Source organism: Alexandromys fortis, unplaced genomic scaffold (assembly GCF_014885135.2).
Source record: "Alexandromys fortis isolate MF-2015 unplaced genomic scaffold, M_Fortis_MF-2015_v1.1 scaffold_16, whole genome shotgun sequence".
Lineage (NCBI taxonomy): Eukaryota > Metazoa > Chordata > Mammalia > Rodentia > Cricetidae > Alexandromys > Alexandromys fortis.
Genome location: NW_026067893.1, coordinates 4,294,957 through 4,315,050, shown reverse-complemented (window position 1 = coordinate 4,315,050; position 20,094 = coordinate 4,294,957). Strand labels below are relative to the sequence as shown.

General features: G+C 44.6%; 1 protein-coding gene across 1 annotated transcript in view; it reads left to right on the top strand.

Moving 5' to 3' along the window:
• The window catches only part of Nhlrc2 (NHL repeat containing 2), a 45,176-nt gene extending 28,285 nt beyond the window's left edge, over positions 1-16,891 (top strand). The window contains exons 6-11 of the mRNA XM_050144780.1: positions 27-126; positions 5,134-5,365; positions 5,817-5,939; positions 6,954-7,160; positions 8,043-8,262; positions 10,733-16,891. Coding sequence (XP_050000737.1) covers positions 27-126; positions 5,134-5,365; positions 5,817-5,939; positions 6,954-7,160; positions 8,043-8,262; positions 10,733-10,989 — 1,139 coding nt within the window. The 3' untranslated portion in view covers positions 10,990-16,891. The remainder of the gene's footprint in view (positions 1-26; positions 127-5,133; positions 5,366-5,816; positions 5,940-6,953; positions 7,161-8,042; positions 8,263-10,732) is intronic.
• The last annotated feature ends 3,203 nt before the right edge of the window (positions 16,892-20,094 follow it).

The window sequence follows — 20,094 nt, the reverse complement described above, 5'->3', positions numbered from 1 at the left end:
AATACATGCAACGTACTTTTTTGAAGGTTCAGAGGTCCAAAGAAATAACATCCTGTGGATAGCCATGGCTGGGACTCATCAAATATGGGCACTCCTCCTGGACTCTGGCTCCCTGCCAAAGAGAAGGTAGGTGGCTACTGTGCCTCTTCGGGGTCCTTCGGTTGCCCTTTACCAGGTCATCATCCTCATAACACCTGCTGTTGTACTTGTCAGCATGTGCTGGCCACACACTGTAGGAAAGCTTGGAGCAGGGTTTCTTGCTCACTCATGTAGAGTCCCTGGGGAGCACTGGTCCCCAGGCTGAGGAAGCAGCTGCTGAGAGGGGGAGGCAGTGAGTCACTAACTGGCTCCCGAAGCTGCTGCTCAGAAATAACATACATCACTTGGACTTGTATTTCATCAGCCATGGTTAAGCTTTGTGGCTGCATCTAATTCCTAAGAGCCTAGGGGAGGCCTTTCTTCCAAGTGCCTAGAGAGAGAACTAGAAATGATTAGGTGGGGCTTTAATTCTTTGCCACAGAACAAGTGTCTGTGGTCACTCCTTCAGGTGGCTGAGTGCTGCATGGTTACTGCTCAGACATAGTCAGGCCTGAAACGGAATCCCAGCTGCTACTTACTGTGTAAGCATATGCGAGCCCCTTTAGCTCTCTGTCATTTTCTGTCACCGCATGTTCTTGGGTCACCTCATGGGATTGCTGCCACTGTTGGGCCTGTGAGGATGGGAGGCAGTATCTCTCCACTGTCTCTTACTTCTCTCTCACCTCTCTTCTCTTGGTTCACACTTATCTTTAACTTGTTCTTCTTACTAGACTGCCTTGTAAAGAAATCAGTCTTGCCCCATTATGGTTGTGTGTCTAGTACAGAACAGCTCAGTAAGAGCTTTAGAGTAAGAAAACAGGTGAAAGTCCTGGTGAGGTTTCTATTGGGATAAACATCATGCCCAGAAGCAGCTTGGGGAGGAGAGGGTTATTTCAGCTGACAGGCTAGTCCCTCCTGGAGGAGCCTGAGGAAGGAACATAACAGTGGCCATTAGGAAATACTGCTTACTGCCTTGCCCAGTTTTCCTTCTTATACACCTCAGTACCATGTGTCCTGGAGTGGCATTACCCACAATGGGCCCTTTCATAATAGTAATCAGTCAAGAAAATGACCCATAAGTTTGACCACATGGCAGTCTGATGGAAGAGTTTTCTCAACTGAAGTTCCTCCTCCTCTGTAACGTGAAGGAGCAGGCTTGTTGGGGTTTCTGTCCTGCCTTGTTCCCACAGCTAATAGCCCCAAAGAAAATCACACAGAGATCTCCATAAGTTATAAAACTGATTGGCCCATTAGTTTAGGCTTCTTATTAGCTCTTGTAGCTTATGTTAACCCATTATTCTAGTATATGTTAGCCACGTGGCTCGGTACCTTTTTGAGCGGGTAGATCACATCCTGCTTCTTCTATGGTCTGGACAGGATTGGGGAGGAATGGACTTCCTCCTTCCCAGCATTCTCCTGTTCTCCTTCTCCCGCCTCTACTTCCTTTCTGGTTGACCTGCCTATACTTCCTGCCTGGCCAAGCAGTGTTTATTTAAAACATGATTGATAGAATACAGACAATTCTTCCATACCACTTCCCCCTCTTTTTTTTTTTTAAACAAAGGAAAATATCCATAGTTCATTTTTTGAGAATGTGGGTGTAGTATTCCAGGCTACTTCTGGCTAGTTGGGGGCGCTGATAAATCTTATGGGGACCTAAAGAAAATTTAAAGTTATGATCAAGTCCTGACTGGAGTATCTTGTGAGGCTTGATCATTTCAGGCAGCATCTTGAATCTGTTCTGGATGTAGAACTCAGACATCTGGGCCATCTGTTCCTACAGGAGATTTCTCAGGTGGTCTTCTGTGATCAAACCTGATTTTTCTTAATTCAGAATGAATCCACAGTCTTTCGTTTTCTGTGGAAACAAAAGCAAAATCTCTTCTCCAAAGTAACATACCTCTTGACTTCAATTTTGAAGTCAAGGTATTTTCAAAATACCTATTTTGGATTAATTCAGCAGCATTTATAAGCAAATATCTTTTAGCAGCTGTTGCTCCTTCCTCAGCATTCAAAAAATTCAAACAGAGCATAACATACAGTATCAAAATTCTCTGTGTGTTTTCCATCTTTATGCAGCTTTACTTTAATCTCTATTTCTTTTATTTTTACTTTTACTGTTTGAGACAGGTTCTCTGTATATCTTTGGCTATCCTGGACTTCCCTCTGTAGATCAGGCTGTCCTTGAACTCATAGAGATCCTCCTGTTTCTGCCTCCCAAGTGCTGGGATTAAAAGTGTGTACCACCACACCCAACTACTCTCTTTCTTTTTTATTTTAAGGACTTTAACCTTTTTTTCAAGCCTGCATATATGTTTAACACATTGTAAACCATTTAGAGGTTTGTTTGTTATTTTTTATTCTCTCTCTTCAATTGATCCGTAGTCAGACAGCCTGCCTGAAAGAGTCAGAGTTTGCCCTGGCAGGATGGCCCAGAAAGCTGGCGTTTTAAAACAGCACGGCCTTTTTCTTGCTAACGGCTGAAAACCGAAAAGCATTTCATCAACACTATTTAAGTGTTCATGGCAGGACTCTTAAAAGAGCTGCAAACTGTGAGAAATGACAGAAATGGCTACCTAAATAGTCACCCAAGGTTCCTCTGCAGTGTTGGGGCATCCATCCATCTTCAGCCTGCAGGCCTAGAGTTCTGTGAAGCAGGGTTTTGAAGGACTATCCTGCCGGTTCTTGGCAAGGTTCTGTAGTCACTCCCTTTTGCATCCTGCTTGTGTCTGCAATAGAGGGAGGGGCACTTTCTTGCCCAGTAGGTTTTTTTTTTTTTTTTTTTTTTTTTTTTTTTTTTTTTTTTTTTTTTTTTTTTTTTTTTTTTTTTTTTTTTTTTGCCACAAACAAAGTAAACTCCATGAAGAGTTTCTTCCATGCCCATCATTTTCTCCAAAGTAGATTCGTGCTGCCAGGAGCAGACATGTCTCATTGTCATAAAAGAAGGGACCTATGTTATTGAAACATCTTAAATGACATATTCTGTAGACCTCTGAAGTATTTGAAGACCTATTTAAAATATCTCTGTTTAACCTTGAAAACATAATTAATATAGATACAAGGGGTATTTTTGTTTTTTGTTACTGTTGTTGTTGTTTGATCAGGACAGGGTTTCTCTGTATAGTCCTGGCTGTCCTGAAACTCGCTCTGTAAACTAGGCTGGTCTCAAGCTCAGAGAGATCCATCTCCCTCTGACTCCCAAGTGCCGGGATTAAAGGCTCCACACTGGGCTCATCACCATTATCTTTATTAATAGAAAGGGATAGCTGTCTAGCAATAAAGATCTCAGATGTCTAGGGGTGGGTGTAGAACACAGTTGTGGAATGTTTTATGACAGTCATGCATCTAGAACAGTGATTCTCTACTTGTGGGTCATGACCCCTTTGGGTCCAATAACCTTTTCACGGGGTTCGTCTAAGACCATTGGAAAACACAGATATTTACCATGATTCATAACAATAGCAAAATAGAGTTATGAACTAACACTGAAAGTAATTTTATGGTTGGGGGTTATCACAGCATGAGGAACTATATTAAAGGGAAGATGCATGAAGACTATTGAGAACCACTGATCTAAAACATTTCTGCTAGGTACCATATTAGGCAATAGAGATGAAATGATACGCTCTTTGGTAAAGCTGAAATGAAGACATATTCAGCCTCAGAAGAATTAGATCAGTAAACAGTGAAAACTGGAGAAATCCTGTGTCGTTAGAACCTCTGCAGCAGGTTCTGAAGTACCCTGGAGGCTGCTGCAGTGGAGGTCTTCTGAGCCACCACTCATGCCATGATGTCAGGACAAAGGTTGTCACACCTGGAGTCCTTTAAGAGACTGGAGCATTCCAGAAGCTGATGAAGCTGAGAAGTGACTTGGTTAGATCTGTATTCTTGAGAGAACCCTTCTAGTATTCAGAGTGGAACAAGGTGTGACTCAGGAGGCTATAGCTGTCTTCCAGACCAGAGACAATAGTGATGTGAACACTGTGGTCACCAGTGATACATGAGGTGTGACTATCCCAGCACCCACAAATGACAGCAGCAGACTATGCTGTCAGGGCTGCCTGTGTCTCCCCGTAAGAAGGGGTGTCACTATTTGTAATAGGAAAATGGTTGCTCAAGTTACATTGCCCTGCATCTTAATTTGGTTGGTGGATTACTCCAAAGTTAGTACAGCACTGCACAGACTGTGTCTAGTGCAGATTCGCAGGTAGTAGTGACCCTAACACTTTAGTGTCTCTGCTCATCCACTTCATTATCATAGCTTTCCTGTATGTTGTGACTTCCTCCCTTGCAGTGTAGGTCTTGTACATATTTCTCTGGCCATGTTTCGTGCATTCTGTGCTCTTGCCTTCCATCACCTGCTTCTGCTTGCTTTAGCATTGAGCAGGTACCAGTTCAGAGTCTGGTCACATTGGACTTCTGTGTGACGTGCCATGTTTGGAGATGGAGAACACAGTCTCTCGCTTTGCGCTTGAAGTCGGCTTCCTCTTTCTCAGTACCATGTCTCTTAATCCTTTTGGCATAAATTTAGAAATCAAGGTGTAAACTTTGTCTGCATTACAAAAGGAATCATCACAGTCTTTCTTTTCAGTTTTTTGAGACATGATCTCGGCAGCTGTTGCTCTGCGCTGCTCTCAGTAGGCTGTCCCCAGTGTGGAGAGGAGACGGTCATACAGTTGATCGTCTAGTGCAGCACAGTCGTTAAGTCGTTTCTGAAAATGGTCATGCTTGTAGAAGACACAGGCGTTTTTAAAGAAAACTATAGTCTCTTTATTAATAAATTCCCTTCTAGAACTGCTGTTCTATGAAACTAAGAAGTTAAAATAAGAATAAAATCATCTCATTATTTCATAATAACCTGATCATTATTGTTGACCCAGGGATTTAGAGGGTGACTTCAGTAGTTAGTATACTGAAGAGAAGTGAGCACTGCACAGTGGCTCACTAAGAGCATGGCTGGACAGACACAGTAGTGGACAGGCAGTCATCACTGCTTCTGTGGGTTTATTACGTTCCTTTAGTAACTTGTGGATCCCGCCTATGCTTGTCTTTCAGTGAGCTAGAGAAAGGAACCTGCCTGCGTGTTGCTGGGAGCGGCAATGAAGAGAACCGCAACAATGCCTATCCTCACAAGGCGGGGTTTGCCCAACCTTCAGGTCTCGCTCTAGCCTCAGGAGATCCCTGGAGCTGCCTCTTTGTGGCGGATAGTGAGAGCAGTACAGTGAGAACCATCTCACTCAAAGATGGAGCCGTGAAGCACCTCGTAGGAGGAGAACGAGATCCCATGGTAAAGAAGTCACTATGTGCAGTTCCCTGGATTTTGAGTTATTCATAAAATTTAGGAGGTTCATTCCTAGCCTGTCTGATAGAATGTAGTTAACCCAGAGATAGTGACTGTAAAGAAACTCAAGTGAGGCCTTGAAAAGGGACCCTGCCTGATTACATGTAATGCTGAGGCTCCCTTAGAGCATCTGATAAAGTAGCTGCTGTTGGACAGCAGAGAGACTGCTTTGGGTGTAGCGGTGGACTGGACAGAGCACCAGACTGCAGACGCTGGCCTCTGTGAGTGCCACAGCAATCAGCCCGCAGACCCTCGCTGCGCTCTCCAGTCTGTGTCACACGCCCAGCTTCCCCGTTAGCTTTACTAACACGACGACCTTAGGGTTCACTTTATCTAACAAAACACTGAAAGTTTTTAATAACTGCTGTTTCTTTCTCTTTAAAAAATACAATAAAAGAATTTATTTGCTTTTGGTGATATTGACGGAGTAGGCATCAATGTGAAGCTTCAGCATCCGCTCGGGGTTGCATGGGACGCGAAGAGGAATCTGCTCTATGTGGCAGACTCCTATAATCATAAGGTGAGTCTCAGCTGAAGACACGGGGCTTGCTTTTGACTCAGGTGCTATCTGCCAGTGCCACTCTAGTGCAGAAAGCAGCTGTAGCCCTCGGAGCCTTGTGGTGTCTGAACGGAGGAAATGCTGGCTAATTCCTGTGCCTGTGACTTAAATGTATGAACTGTGACCCATCAAAGCTGCTCGGTAAGGAAGTCAGGAAACAAGGAGACGCGTTAGGGAAAGTGTGAACAAAGGTGTTGGAGTTGCGTTTTGTTGCCACGGTAAAACTGACCAAAGGCAGTGTAAGAGGGAGATTCATCTGGCTCACACCCAGGTTAAGGCCGTCCCAGAGGGAAGTCAGGGCAGGAAGTGAAAGCAGGCCTGCTTGCTACTTGCTCACAGACCCAGGCTCACCTGACCAGGGATTGGCCCTACCCATAGTGGGGTGAGCCTCCCCATATTAATAAGCAACAGAGTCTCCTCACAGACATGCCCACTGGCTTTCCGTGATTGAAGCTCCCTTTTCTGTTGACTCTAGAGTGTGTCAGGTTGACAGTTATGCTCACGGGGGCACTAGCAGATGAAGAGTTTTGAATTGTAGCATGGTTACAGTGGCCATGAGCAGTTAAATCCATCCTGAGCACCTTTTCCTCTTCCATCTGGTTGTCTCTGCTCTTCCTGCAGAGTTCTAAATGGCAAGACTTCAGTTTAACAGAAGCAACAATCCTCAGACAGTGTTCTCAGGGAGTTGGGTTAGCTGTGTTCTCTAAGAGGCAGAAAAGGCTGTTTTTAATTCCAGAGGGGAAATCCTGAAATTAACAAGAAACTATGATACAACTAAGATTTTTTAAAGGTTTTACTAGGGATGAAACAGCTCCCTTTTGATGATATAATTCAGATGTTGGGGAAAATAGGAAATATCTACTGTTTGAAGATGTATTTATCGAGAATGCTAATAACAGCCAGGAGTCCTGGCTTACCTGGCACTGCTGTAAACAGGGCCGACTGCAAGGGAAATGTTTGTTCATTTTTCTTTAGATTAAAGTTGTGGATCCAAAAACAAAAGTCTGCTCAACGCTAGCAGGGACCGGAGATGCAAATGATGCAGCTTCCAGTTTTGCAGAGTCAGCTTTTAATGAGCCTGGAGGCTTGTGTGTCGGTGAGAGTGGTCGGCTGTTATATGTAGCGGACACTAATAATCACCAAATCAAAGTGATGGATCTGGAAGCAGAAACAGTCTCTGTGGTGAGTTATCCTAAGGCGTAGCTTAGAGGACGTGGGTGTAGGGCGACTGAGCTTTAAAGCGCTGCCGTGGCCATCTCTGATGTGCACTGGGCACGTGGAGCGCGGGAGCCCCTGTTGTGTTCAGGGACAAGCAGACCAGGGACTTGCTTTGAAGGTCTCCTGTTAGTCTTAAAATAGAAGTTTCCATCTGCTGTGAGTGGATGAGGAAAGTGTTGGATTTTGAAGAGAAATGGGTCTGTTTTTAAATGCATAGAAGTCATGACACACTGTATTTGTGTGCCATGTGGCCTTGTTTTTTTTTTGTTGTTTTGTCTTGTTTTTTTCAGTGATCCTTAGATTATTGCTGTCTGTCTGTTTCCTGTGGTAAATCCATTACCAAGTCATCTTCTGGGGGAACCTCTAGAAGTCACAGCCCCCAGCCTCTGAAAATGAGATAGACTAGTGCAGATGTGACCAAGTTCAAATTTGTCTTCAAAAAAGCAGTGTTTCCCACCGCTTTATTAATGTATCCTATTTACCTGGATGGAAGGGGGCTTTTTATTTTTATGAGGTACTTTGTTTAAAAATAAATGCCACAGAATGGCAGCAAAAGTATCACCTTTGGACCCCTCCTGGTAGTGAAGGTTAGGAGCATGTGTCATCCTCACGGTCCTTAGATTTGTACAGTGTTGCTTTAGTTTCCTGCCGTGTGTAAGCACGGGGCGCGGTTGGATTCTGCAGTCTCGGGTGATCTGACTGCTGAGGTGAACTGTTGCCCTGTGCTCTGGGGGCACTGATGTCATTGATAGAGAATGTCATGTTTCTGCCCCATATGAGGTCAGGCTCTCTCGCTTTGGTCCTAAGAGTGCTTCTGCTTCAATAACCCATCCTCTGGTCTTCTAGCTTCCCATCTTCAAGCCTGACAGTGCCGTGGTGGATGGCCCCTTCCCCAGAGAGAAACAGAAGACAGTACCCAAAGTGCCCAAGTCTGCCCCAAACATCCAGCTCGCCCCTGTGACTGTGTGTCCTGGCCAGACTCTGCAGCTGAAGCTCAAGCTGGACCTTCCCCCAGGAACAAAGCTGACAGAAGGTGTGCCCAGCTGCTGGTTCCTGACTGCTGAAGGTAGGGCTGGCTCCACAGACACAGGATAAAGCCCCGAGGCTGAGCCGATAGCTTTGTTATATATTTTACTGTGTGTTTGGGCAAGATTTAAGGGAAATTATCTGAAAACTATGACTCTAGCTGTAACACCACTTGATATTTTTCTCTTGGCCTTTGCTGTCCCCTCTTCCTTTCCATTAAGAAGATGTGGCCCTCGAGAGCCCTCTCATCTCTGAACAACACGGGCTCTGGAAATTAGACCTGCCTGCATGCTTACCTTAGTCTCCCTCTTCCTGCTGCCCCTAAACAGCATCTAGGAGGCTGGGGTAGGAGGACTGCCAGTTTCTAGCCGGAGCTACATAGTGATCTCCAGGCCATCTGCCCACAGAGTGAGAGAGCCGGTCAGAAAACCAAAGTTAAATAAATAAGAGTTGAAAGTCTGATGAGAAGACATGAAGTGGAGCTTCCTTGTTTAGGATCCTTCTCGGCCTGTGTGTGTCTTGTCTCGTGTGTTCTGTGTGCTCTTGTCAGTGCCGTCGGACGTAGCACGTAGCACCATTCTGACAGCGGACAGCAGGTCTACAGAGGAGCCCTGGGCTCGTCTCAGATGCGCTTCCTCTGCACTCGTCTCCCACGCTCTTTGGCACATTCTCACTCACTCTCCCATTTCCTGAGCTCCTTCTCCCACACCCTCTCACACAGTTCTTCTGTGTCCCCCAATCCTGGCCTTGAGCCTGCCCACCTTCATACGTTCTCAGGCAGAAGCTGCAGATCTGCAGCAGTCAGTGTGATGTCCAGGCCAAGGGGATCTGCAGGTGGCCTGCTGGTTACAGTCTGGACTGGCCCCGAGGTGGCTCCCCGAGCCTGTGGGAACCGCCTCCTCTGATCCCCACAAGAAAGAAGGCTGTACATGTAGCCTAGCTTTGGGGGCAAACTACAAACCCTGGGCACAGCACATCCCCTCTCCGGGCTCCAGGAAGTCTAGGAAGGGTATAGCTATTCTGCCTGTGTCTATACATAGCAAAGCACCCCAGCAATTGGGGAATCACAGATCACATATTTAATTTCTCTGTGTAATTAGAGACCAGCATTTTTTTAAAGTAAGATATTGTTTTGTTTTGTCTTTGTTTTTTTTGTTTGGTTTGTTTATGTTTTTGTTTTCTTTTGGCTTTTCAAGAGGGGTTTCTCTGTATAGCCCTGGCCATCCTGGAACTCGCTCTGTAGACCAGGACAGCCTCAGATTCGCCTGCCTCTGCCTCCCAGTGCTGGGATTAAAGCCATGTGCCACCACGACCTGACAACAATTAACCTTTTTAATGCTGCATTCTTAAACTTTCAAATAGTTGAATTCTGAATCATTGTCATATACAATGAAGATGGCATTAAACTGGAGGGGTCAAATGCTTAGATGTTTTATTACTTGTCTGCAATATTGTCTCTATTTTTACTATATAGAGCAAATAAGCTTTTAGGCAAGAATCCTAGTAATTCAAAGATTCCGAAAGTATTATAGAGCCATGTCTTCACATAGGGATAGAAGATAGTTTCTCTTGGGGCTGGTTCTTGAGAAATAGTTAAAGTGGCTAGAATATGTGAATGTTTTAAAGAACTACCTGCATCTTACGTCTTTATAAGTCACAAATGTGATAAATATGAAAAATACACAAAGAAATAGTTGATGTCTTAATTTCTGGATTTTAATGTTAAAATAGTTTTTTACTGTCTTGTCTGGATTTAGAAGTCACTGCAGAGTTGTGTGCATTTGTACTCTCAGAAGTTCATTCTGTAGTTTTTAGACTGCCCCTGGAGGTTTTCCCTTTGGGTGAAAATGATCAGCTGTCTCACTGTCCCTGTGCTTGGTATTCAGTGATAGATGTACTCTGAGCAGGGGTGAGGAGCTAAGGAGCCATAGCTGCAGTTCTCAGTTTCATTCCAGGAGAGATCAGTTGTGTTATAGATTTCACAGAACTTCTCGTGGGGGTCATTATGTCTCACGCCCGCGTGTCATTTCCACAGACCAAAGTGCCAGCATTCACAGACTTGTAGTAAATACTTGCTGATTAAGAGACACTTTTCTTAGAATTTTCTATTTTCCTACTTTTATCTTTTCAAATGTATGTATATTTCGTGTGTGAGTGTGTTACACGGTGTGATTACGTGTGTGTGTGTGTGTGTATGTGTGTGTACATGCACGTTTTTGTGTGCAGGTAGTTAACTGCCACATGTCTTTCTGACATCTCTGCACCTAAAGTGTTGAGGAAGAGTCTGCCCCTAAGCCCGAGCTCACTGTTCTGAGTAGTCTGGCCAGCCGGCTTGTTCCGGGATGCCTTGTCCCTACCCCTGTCCTCTGGGATTGCAGGTAGGTGTCACCTACACCCAGCATTTAGGTGACTTGAGGTCTGACCACTGGTTCTCACATGGGTGAGGCCCAGAGCTATACTGACCTCTTGTGTCTTCTGTAGTCTGAATGATACTCTCTCCTGTTTTCTAGGCAATGAGTGGCTTCTTCAGGAGCAGGCCCCGTCTGGAGACATAGAGAGTATTTCCAGTCAACCCACAATTGCCCTGCGGATTCCTACCGATTGCTTGTCACTGGAGGCTGTGCTGTCTGTCAGCGTGTTTCTCTACTACTGCAGTGCAGACAGCAGTGCTTGTATGATGAAGGGGATCTTGTTCAGGCAGCCTTTGCAGATAACTGACACCCAGCCAGGCTGTGGAGCTCCTGTAGAGCTCACACATGTATTCTAGGAGTCAGCCCCATCCATCCCCTACCTGCCATTTAGGAAAAAAAGCATTAAAAGTCCATTGCTTAGTTGTAACAACTGATCCCAAAATAAAGTTTCTCTCCTTATTAACATTTTAATTCTAAACAAATGGCTTCATTTTAGCTGTGTACTAGCCAAGTCATCGGGCATCGTTTAAACCATGGTAGCGTTAGCTTTGCTGTTCTTGGCACGAGGCTACAGTCCATGCCATAGTAGAGAATACTGTGTTGTGCAGTTACTTCTAATAGCACTGGGTGTTTTAAATAACCTCTCTGCCTTCATCGGTGGCGGTCATAGTCACGGGACAGACCTAAGCCATGCGCCTTTATTGAGTCACCTCTACTTAGTGACTCCGGTCTGTCTGAAGCCAGAACAAAAGCTGTGCTCAGTAGACCCCAGAGAGTACAGAGGGCTACTCACTATCTCTTCTGTGTTTTCTCATCTGAGGTATTAATCTATTTTTATTATAAATTATTTGCTTTAACATGCCATTATTAATGCCTTATAACTTTATACAGAAAAAAGAAAGAATTCCTGAGAACATGCAGACCTATTCTTAACTATTTTTTTAATGAATATATGCCTAGCAGACAATGCCTAGATCCCCAGAGACGTGCTGACACTTGAGGTGGGATTCAGGCCATATTCCTTCGCATGATAGCTTATTGTGATGGTGTAACTTGATATAAGTATTATATTGTTTGGGGAATTTACATTTCAGTTTTAAGAGTTAAATACAGATTTATTGGATTTGGGATTTTTGTTACTATTTTGGTTCCCATATTTAGAATTTAAATTATGATCATTAATTCTGATATTTTGAAAAAATCACATGTAAACCTTTAAATTGATGTGATCAGTGTAAAGTATTTCAGTGCAGCTGACGGGTATAATTATCCTTTCATGCTTTGATTTAAAAAGTGTTAGTGCTGAAGCAGTGGTTTGCTCACACTGCTTTTGTATTTGAGTTCTTTAGCCTCCTAAGAAACATGACTGAGATAGAATATGGGGAGTGATTCTCATTGTTGCTGTAATTATCATAGAATATCATCATAATGGTTTAAAAGCCCATTTGTTTTTTAAAACTGACTTGGCATATATTTTATTTATTCATATTATAAGATTTCAGAAGCATCTATAAATTCAGTAAGTATCTGTAGACAGTCTGGCATACCATGCCCTCCTTTTCCCCAAAAGAACTAGATATGAAATGTAATTATTTAAGTATCATTCTACACATATATTGGTTGATTTTTGAAGTAGTTTTCACGGGTAAAATTTGCTTGTTTTATTATTGAGTTAGCTAAAAGTTCTCTGGAGTAAGAACATATAGAAGCTGCTTTTTGAGAGAAATGCAAATGGAAAGGGGCAGAGATCTTGGTCAGAGCTGCACGCGATTGCTTGGGAGACCTTTGCAGCAGAGCGGCCACAACAAAGGGTCTGTAACTATGTCTGTAGCCCATGGGCTGAGGACAGCACCCTCCTGTATTTCCTCCTCTTTGTTGGGTTTGTTGTGTTTCTCTTTTCCAGTTGGGCAGGATGAATAGTTTGGCTCAACTGTTCCTGATTGAGGACATACACAGCATCACTCTCTAGAACAGAGTATACACGGTTTAACTAATGTAGAAATAAGGGTTACACAGCTTTCACTCTAAAAATACAAGTGTGTATTCTGTAGTTTCTGTACCTTAAAAATTCCCCAGATCCTCTTTAGAATCCCTTGGTTTTCTTTTGTCTGGGCAGAATGTTAGTTTAGTGCTCAGTGGCTCCCTGGTCTTCCGAGTACACAGTTCACAGTGTGACTCCTCATCCTCAACCTGCCTCTCTCCACTCCTGTTGACGCTGCAGTGTTATCAGGAGTAGTTAGTATAGGTTTAGAAAACTCACACTGAACAGTGCACGTAGCTTCCTAGACTCATGGCTGACATAATATCACATAAGGAAACACTGGAAAGTTTCAAAACTTGAGGGCCTGCAGCAGCCTTCTGTTTTCTCTGTGAGCTGTTTGACTTACAGCCTGTCTGCTCTGGGGCTCCTGCTGCTGACATAAGGATGTTGGCCTACTTTTTGCAAGGTTGGGAATTTGGGGACCGTAATGAGAATGTGTGACTACAATTTTGCCACAGATTCAGAACTGACTGCTCGTTCTTGTCTATCAGCTGAAGAGGCTTGAGCTTACCTGCTGCCGTGGGCAGGACAGTGTTGTAACTCAGCGGGAGATCGTTTCTTTGCCTTGTGTAGAGACCCTGGGTTCAATCGTCAGAGGGAGAAAACAATCATGGGAGTGAAGTTTTGTAGTGGACAAAAATATCTGCAGGAAGACTGCATCATTAATGCTCATAAACGAGCAAACTCTTGGTGTTTATTTTCATTCTGCTTCTCTATCTTTCAATGATCAGCACTTTAGAAAGATCTAATCTCTTTAAAGATAAATCTGGACAGAAAGCACTAATGTAATAGCTTTTCTAAAGCCACTTCCATTACCAAAGACGGGATCTAGTTTAGAGTTCTTTCATTTACCAGATTTACCAGTTCCCTTTAAAGTGAGTTGGTGAGGAAGGAGTAGTCGTGGTGTTTGTGGTGTGGCACAGTGTGGTGGCCAGAGCATGGACTCTGTGGCAGTCTGACCCCGTAAAGCAGGGCTCCTGGGCTCGCTGCCAGGATTCAGTGAAATGTTCACACGGCATTTAGCACGGAGTAATTTATGAACTGCTACTTATCAGTTTTGTTACTAATAATGACAATAATTTATGGCCGCAGACATGTGCTTGACATTTTTTTCACAACTCCAGTTTCTAAAGCAAAATATTTCTTCTCCGTCTGACATGTTAGTATACCCGGTAGAATCTGGGCTCAAGAAGAAAAAGGGCACTTAATGGTGGGTGTGTTACTCTTTCACCACCTTGTGTTCATAAAGAAGGACCCCCATAGTGAAGGGTTTGAAAAGATCTTCTGGGACTTTAACCAGTGAATCCATTCCATAGAGAATCCAGACATAGCTGGAAACCTCACCACACTCTTACAGTTTGTACAAGCATCCTGAGATTGTAACCGGAATGTCCCGGGAGGGTGCTGTCTCTCGCTGGGATGCTGTTCTCTGGATCTTCAAAGTGCTTTCACATTCATTTCCTGGGGTAGGCTTCAGTACAACATACCGACTAGATAGATAGGTGTGAGCCACGTGGAGACAGGTACTGCTTTGGCGTGGTGGTAGCCCATCTGCAGGTCAGGAAGCTCCTGGGATAAAGTCCAGGGCCTAGAACAGGGCCGAGTACAGGGGTGTGGGTGGGTGATGAGTGTCCTTGATGGCTGTGTGACTGGTGGGGCTCTCACAGATGGGGAGTGGAGGAGTAATTCTGCGCCCACCGCCTCAGGCTTTTAAGACGGGGCAGGGGAGTCACAGTCATTGAGTTCTTGCCATCTGCTGGTGCTTCCCCGAGTGCTTTGTGTTGACTGTGTCCTCAGCACAGCCTCGCAGTGGAGGACGGGTAAACCCCAACCAGACGCTGAGGAAGTGGCAGAGCCTGGACAGTTATCTGCCCGCTGCCTGCCGTGTTGTCTCTTAGACATGCATGGTTCACATATTTCGTGCCTTTATGTAGTAACTTATCAATCTGGAGAATTCCAGGAGCCCTAGGAGTGATTGTTTTTGAAATTCAAATAATGCCATTTAAATTACGTAGCTTTTCATAGACTCTTAACTGCCTGGGCCTTGGAATAGTATATATAATTGTTATTTCCCAGAGGATTGTCTGTGCCCCTGATTCCAGCCATTATCCTCAGTTCTTCTCGGCAGGTGTGTGTACAGAAATAGCAGTCAGGACTGTCCGAGTGGCCTCATCCCAAAGAACAGGGCTGGCGCGGTCCTGAGAGGTGAGGTGTAGAAGTGTGAAGTCCTCTGCCTTCCTCCATCCTTAATGGTCCTGTGCAGGCGGACATCCTGGTGATTCAGAAGTTGTTCCTGACGTCAGCTTAGCACTGCAAGCCAGTGCTGGTTCCTGACGGGCATCCCAGGGTGGAGTTAAGTCACACGGTAGTGAGGTAGGCTGTGTGCAGTAAGCATGCTCTGCCTGTGTCGTGAGGGTCATTCCTGGTGTCCGTGCCTGACCATCCTGGTCACTTACCTTAAGGTAGACACAGTGCCGATCACCAGTTGCTTTTTCCACCTGTGTCCCATAGCCTGAATGAAGAATTGGCACTCACAAGCCACTGGTTTCACCCTGACCTTAATGAAGTGTGCTTTGCTCCCGTTTCTGTGCAGCAGGTAATAGAAAGAATGGTCGTAAAAGTTACAGGCTTTGGGATTTGAGCCACACGGCATTCTATGGCTAATAAACCTCGGCTCCTGTGTGCTGACTTGTGGCAGAGATGGCTGTAAGAGCGAGCACATGGGCTGGGAGACACATAGGACGAGCTCTCCTGCTGCAGCTTTGGTTTAATCATTGTCAGAGGTGAGAGGTGAAAAGCTCAAACCCTAGACACTTGTGGAATGCGAGCCTGGGTGTAGTTACTCATTCTTGGTGTGTGCTCTCCTCCCCTGGCACGTCACTCCCGTGTGCCTGTGGACACTGCTGTTGACAGCCTTCTCACCCAAAGGAAAGGGCTGCCAGCATTTTCAAGAGCACTTCCCCCGTGTGCACATCAGCTTTAGGTTAGAAGTGAACACTAAGCCAGCAGCCCTGTGCCACAAGTGTTCTGTCTGCCCTGCCTAAGAAATGGTCTTGAGCAAAACTGCTTTTATATAATCTGAAGCTGTTAAGTGTAGACAAGCCGTTGGTCCTCTTGGGATGCTTAATTACAGCTTTCCACTTGAAAACGAGGGTCAAGATCCTCTGAGATATGGGCAGTTCAAAGGGAATTGTTATTCTGTACCTAGTTTCATGAGAAAATAAATTGAGATAAATAAAACCTAAGGGGGAAAAAACACAAGTCCCTAACATGGCCACTGAATCATCCTTTCTTTTAAAAATCAGTTATCTTTCTTTTCAGTTCCACCAGGAACATGAATGGTTTTTGTTTGCATAGAGTTGGAATGTCTTGTTGATGCATGCCTGTGATGTCATCATTGCCGTTTACCTGCAGAAACCTAAGCCAGCACCCCTCTTGAAGTCCTTGACTTCTCCCTCTGAAGTAGCTGGAGTTTCTGGAGCCTTTGAGGAGCCAGCGTTCCACAAAGCTGTGAATGGGGAAATGTTGTTGTGATGGTTATTTTTCTAGAATCTCTAGTAATGTCTTATTTTTCAAAGACAGGGGTCCAGGACCCTGTGTGACTTGAGGTTTACCTGTCCGCTGTGAAGCAAAGCATCCTAACTGTACATGGGCGGATGGTGCAGTTTTCAGTCCCTCTGTAGGAGTGCATGGAGAGCTAGAGCAGACACTGTTACTGTTAGTACTTCATGCTTGCTGTGTAATCAAGATGTCCATCTGTCTATCTGTCCTGTAAGGAATGCTTCCTAGACATGTCACATTAGAGACTTCCCCATCTCGGGTGGCTCCATTTTGTGGTTTCCTGTGTGACACTAGAGATGGTCTGCCGTGTGACTTCATGCCTTAACAGTGCAAGTTCAGATACTGCTATTCTAGACATGCTTTGGTCTAAAAGAATTTACCTGCTGTGCATTTTTTAAGTGTTTAATAGAGATTGATTAATATATTTTTATGCAACTGTATTTTACATTTATTTGTAGACCAAACTCTTGAGTGGATTTTTAAAGTATGTGGTTAGATGGAATGAGAGCTTGGTGGCCTTCATCAACTCAAAAGAAATGTGGTTCCTGAGGTCCTGGGAAGTGGGAGTATTCTACTGTACATGGAAACCTAAACCTCTTTTACAAAGCTTTGTACTTTTTTTTTTCATGAAATAAATTAAATATTTTCTCTCTAAAGTTGTGTTTCTCTTTAATGTGCTAAGTGTTTTAAGTATATCACTAATTATACTACTTAGAAACTTGTAAGCTGGGCTGGAGAAATAGCTTTGTGGATAAAGCTTCGTGGAGTTTGGGTCTCCACCCTCACATAGCAGCTGAGCTGGTGTGGACAGTGGGGGAAATCAGGAACTTCTCTCGAGTTCTTACTTCCATCAATTTATGATGGACTCAGATGGAAGCCCAAGGGCAGTTGTCTTAGAGTTTGGGAGAGAAACCCCAGGGCAGACACTGAATCTCAGCAGCTTCCTGGAGGAGAAGGATGAAGAGGAGAAGGAAGAAGCCACTGCAGCTCGCATGGAAGGTGGAGACGTGGTGGACAAGTAGCCGCATGGAGGGAAGGACATGTTGGGGAAAGGGAAGGCACACTTAGAAAGGAAAGGAAGCAGCAGCCATTTCTGGATAATTCAGAGGCTTTTGGAGCAGGCAGACTTTTGACCTTTTCGTAGCAGTAGCATTAGAGGCAGGGATTCTGGGAAGGGAAAAGTACAACATCTCCTTAAAGACCTAATTATTCTGTCCAACTCTAGCATGGCTTAACGAGCCGCCTTCCTGGGGGTGGTCCCTTAGTCAGAGTGGTTGGACCAGCCCAGCTGGAATGTAAGTCTTTATCCAGGTTTAAGAGTCCATTCTCTTAACCAGGAATTGTTTCCTGCATGGTGACCTGCCTATAATCCTAGAGGCAGAGATGGAGGATCCATTGGACAAGTGGCTAAAGTAGCCGAATTGAGCTGTGTTAGGTCAGGGGACCATGCCTCAGTAAGTAAAGTGGGGAGCAGTTCAGGAAGTACCTGATGTGTTGGTGTTCTGTTGCTGTGAAGAGACACCATGATCACAGCAGGTCTTATGAGGGAAAGCGCATTGGGGCTGGCTCACAGTTTGAAAGATTTAGTCCATTATTGTCACGGAGGAGAGCATGGCCGCATGAAAGCAGACATGGTGCTGGAGAAGTAGCCAGGCAGCAGGAAGAGACAGGCACTGAGCCTGACTTGGGCATCTGAAACCTCAAACCCCACCTCCTGTGACACACTTCCTCCAGCAAGGCCACACCTCCTAATCCTTCTCAAGTAGTGCTGCTCCCTGATGACTAAGCATTCAAATATGTGAGTCTTTGGGGACCATTCTTATATAAATAAACCACCATATCCAACACTTCTCTACCCTCCAGACACAGGCACAGGTGGGTGTCTGCACAGACACATGCAGAAAAAGTCAAAAGCCTGTAAGATGTGATTTATTTGAACCCTTAGGTTATAAAGAAGATAATACTAAGTTAAAAAAAAAAACTAAAAGCAAATATTTGAGTTTTTATTATGTGTTTGAGTGTTGTGCCTATATGATGATGCATACTGTGTGTATGCTGTGCCTACAAAAGACCAGCAGAGGGTTCCTGGTTCCCTGGAACTGTGGTTGCAGGCAAGTGTGAGCTGCCATATAGTTGATATGAACCAAAACCACATCCTGGAGAAAAGCAACTGGTGCTCCTAACCACTGAGCAATGTCTCCATCCACTGTAAGCAAATATTTAATAAGACAGTTATAGTGGCAGATTTTTATGCAGCTGAACTGAGAAAGAGGGAGCTATCTAGTCACTACTTGATGCTGGGGAGGAGTTTGGGCTCTACCTAAGCTGTGAATTTGAAAGGAATTAATGACTTCAAAGAAATTACCAAGAGGGCAGAAGATGAAGACTAGGATGGAGATGACATTGCTAAAAATTACTGAGACACAAAAGCAATGATTGCGAAGATTGGTGCGTGTGACCATTGTAAGTATCTGTGTAACACAGTGAGCAGAAATGAGAAGTCAAGTGTAGTGTTACTGTTCTGTTGCATTAGTAAAACACCATGACCTGGACAACTAGCAGAAGGAAGGGTTTATTTGGGATTATGGTTCCTTGGGGATAAGAGTCCATCCTGGCTAGGAGGCATAGCAGCCAGAGCAGAAAGCTGAGAGCCAGCACTCTAATTCACAAACACAAGGCAGAAAAAGCAGACAGGAAGGAAGGCAAGACACACTTCCTCCAGCAAGCTTGTGCCTCTCAAATGTCCTACAACCTCCCCAAACTGCCACCAGCTTGGAGACCAAGTGCTCAAGTGTCTGAGCCTATCAGGGACATTCTCATGTAAGCCATAACATCAAAGAAAACTCAAAACAGGAGAGACAGAGAATTAATATTGTGAATTATTAAATTGTGAATACCAGTTTAGGAAATTATCAGGGGACATTAGTATGCGATTGTGAGGAATTTGCCGGAATGAAATGATGTTCCCTCAGGAGTTAAGATGTGCCGATTCTGTTGGCTGCTTAGCGAGCTTGTTGATAACAAAATGGCTCTTTACCTTAACCAGACACAGGGACACCCAGACAGACTCAGCATCTGCATTTACCTTAACCAGACACAAGGACACCCAGACTCAGCAGCCGCATTTGAACAGTGAGTGATCTATTCCCACAGAAATCTGTGGGGAAGTGCCAGGCCGCACATCCAGAGGTCCCACTGGTTACACCAGGACTGGCCACGTGCGTGAGGACCAGTGGGTCCTCAAGCTCTCCAACCCTGTCCTGTCAAAATTGATCACAAGATGTTGTCTCTTTATGTTGCTGTGACCACCAGCAAAGCTGAATACTTTTCTTTTAGAGATAGGGTCTACTATGGAACCCAGTGCAACCTAAAACTCAAGGATCCTTCTGTCTCAGCCAGAATGGTACAGTAATTCTCCTGTAGAAATTGATTCAGTAGAATGCTTGTGTACATACACAGACATGTTAGCGTGTAAAAAAAAAAAATGTAATCAGCCTAGATGGCCATCAGCAGTGAAGTACTAAGTAAGCCACAGCTTGCCCATTCAGGGGACTACGACAGCCTTTAAAATAACTGGATATGTGCCTGTGTTCACATTATCCCAACAACATGCTTCAGAATGCAGAAAAGCCAGGCGGTGGTGGCACACGCCTTTAATCCCAGCTCTCGGGAGGAAGAGGCAAGCCGGTCTCTGTGAGTTCAAGGCCAGCCTGGTCTACAAGAGCTGGCTCCAGGATAAGCTTCAAAGCAACAAAGAAACCCTGTCTCGAAAAACAAAACAAAAACAGAATGCATAGAAATAGCATACTTTGCAAACCAAACATGCATGCACATATGCACATTCATAAACTGTTGAAAT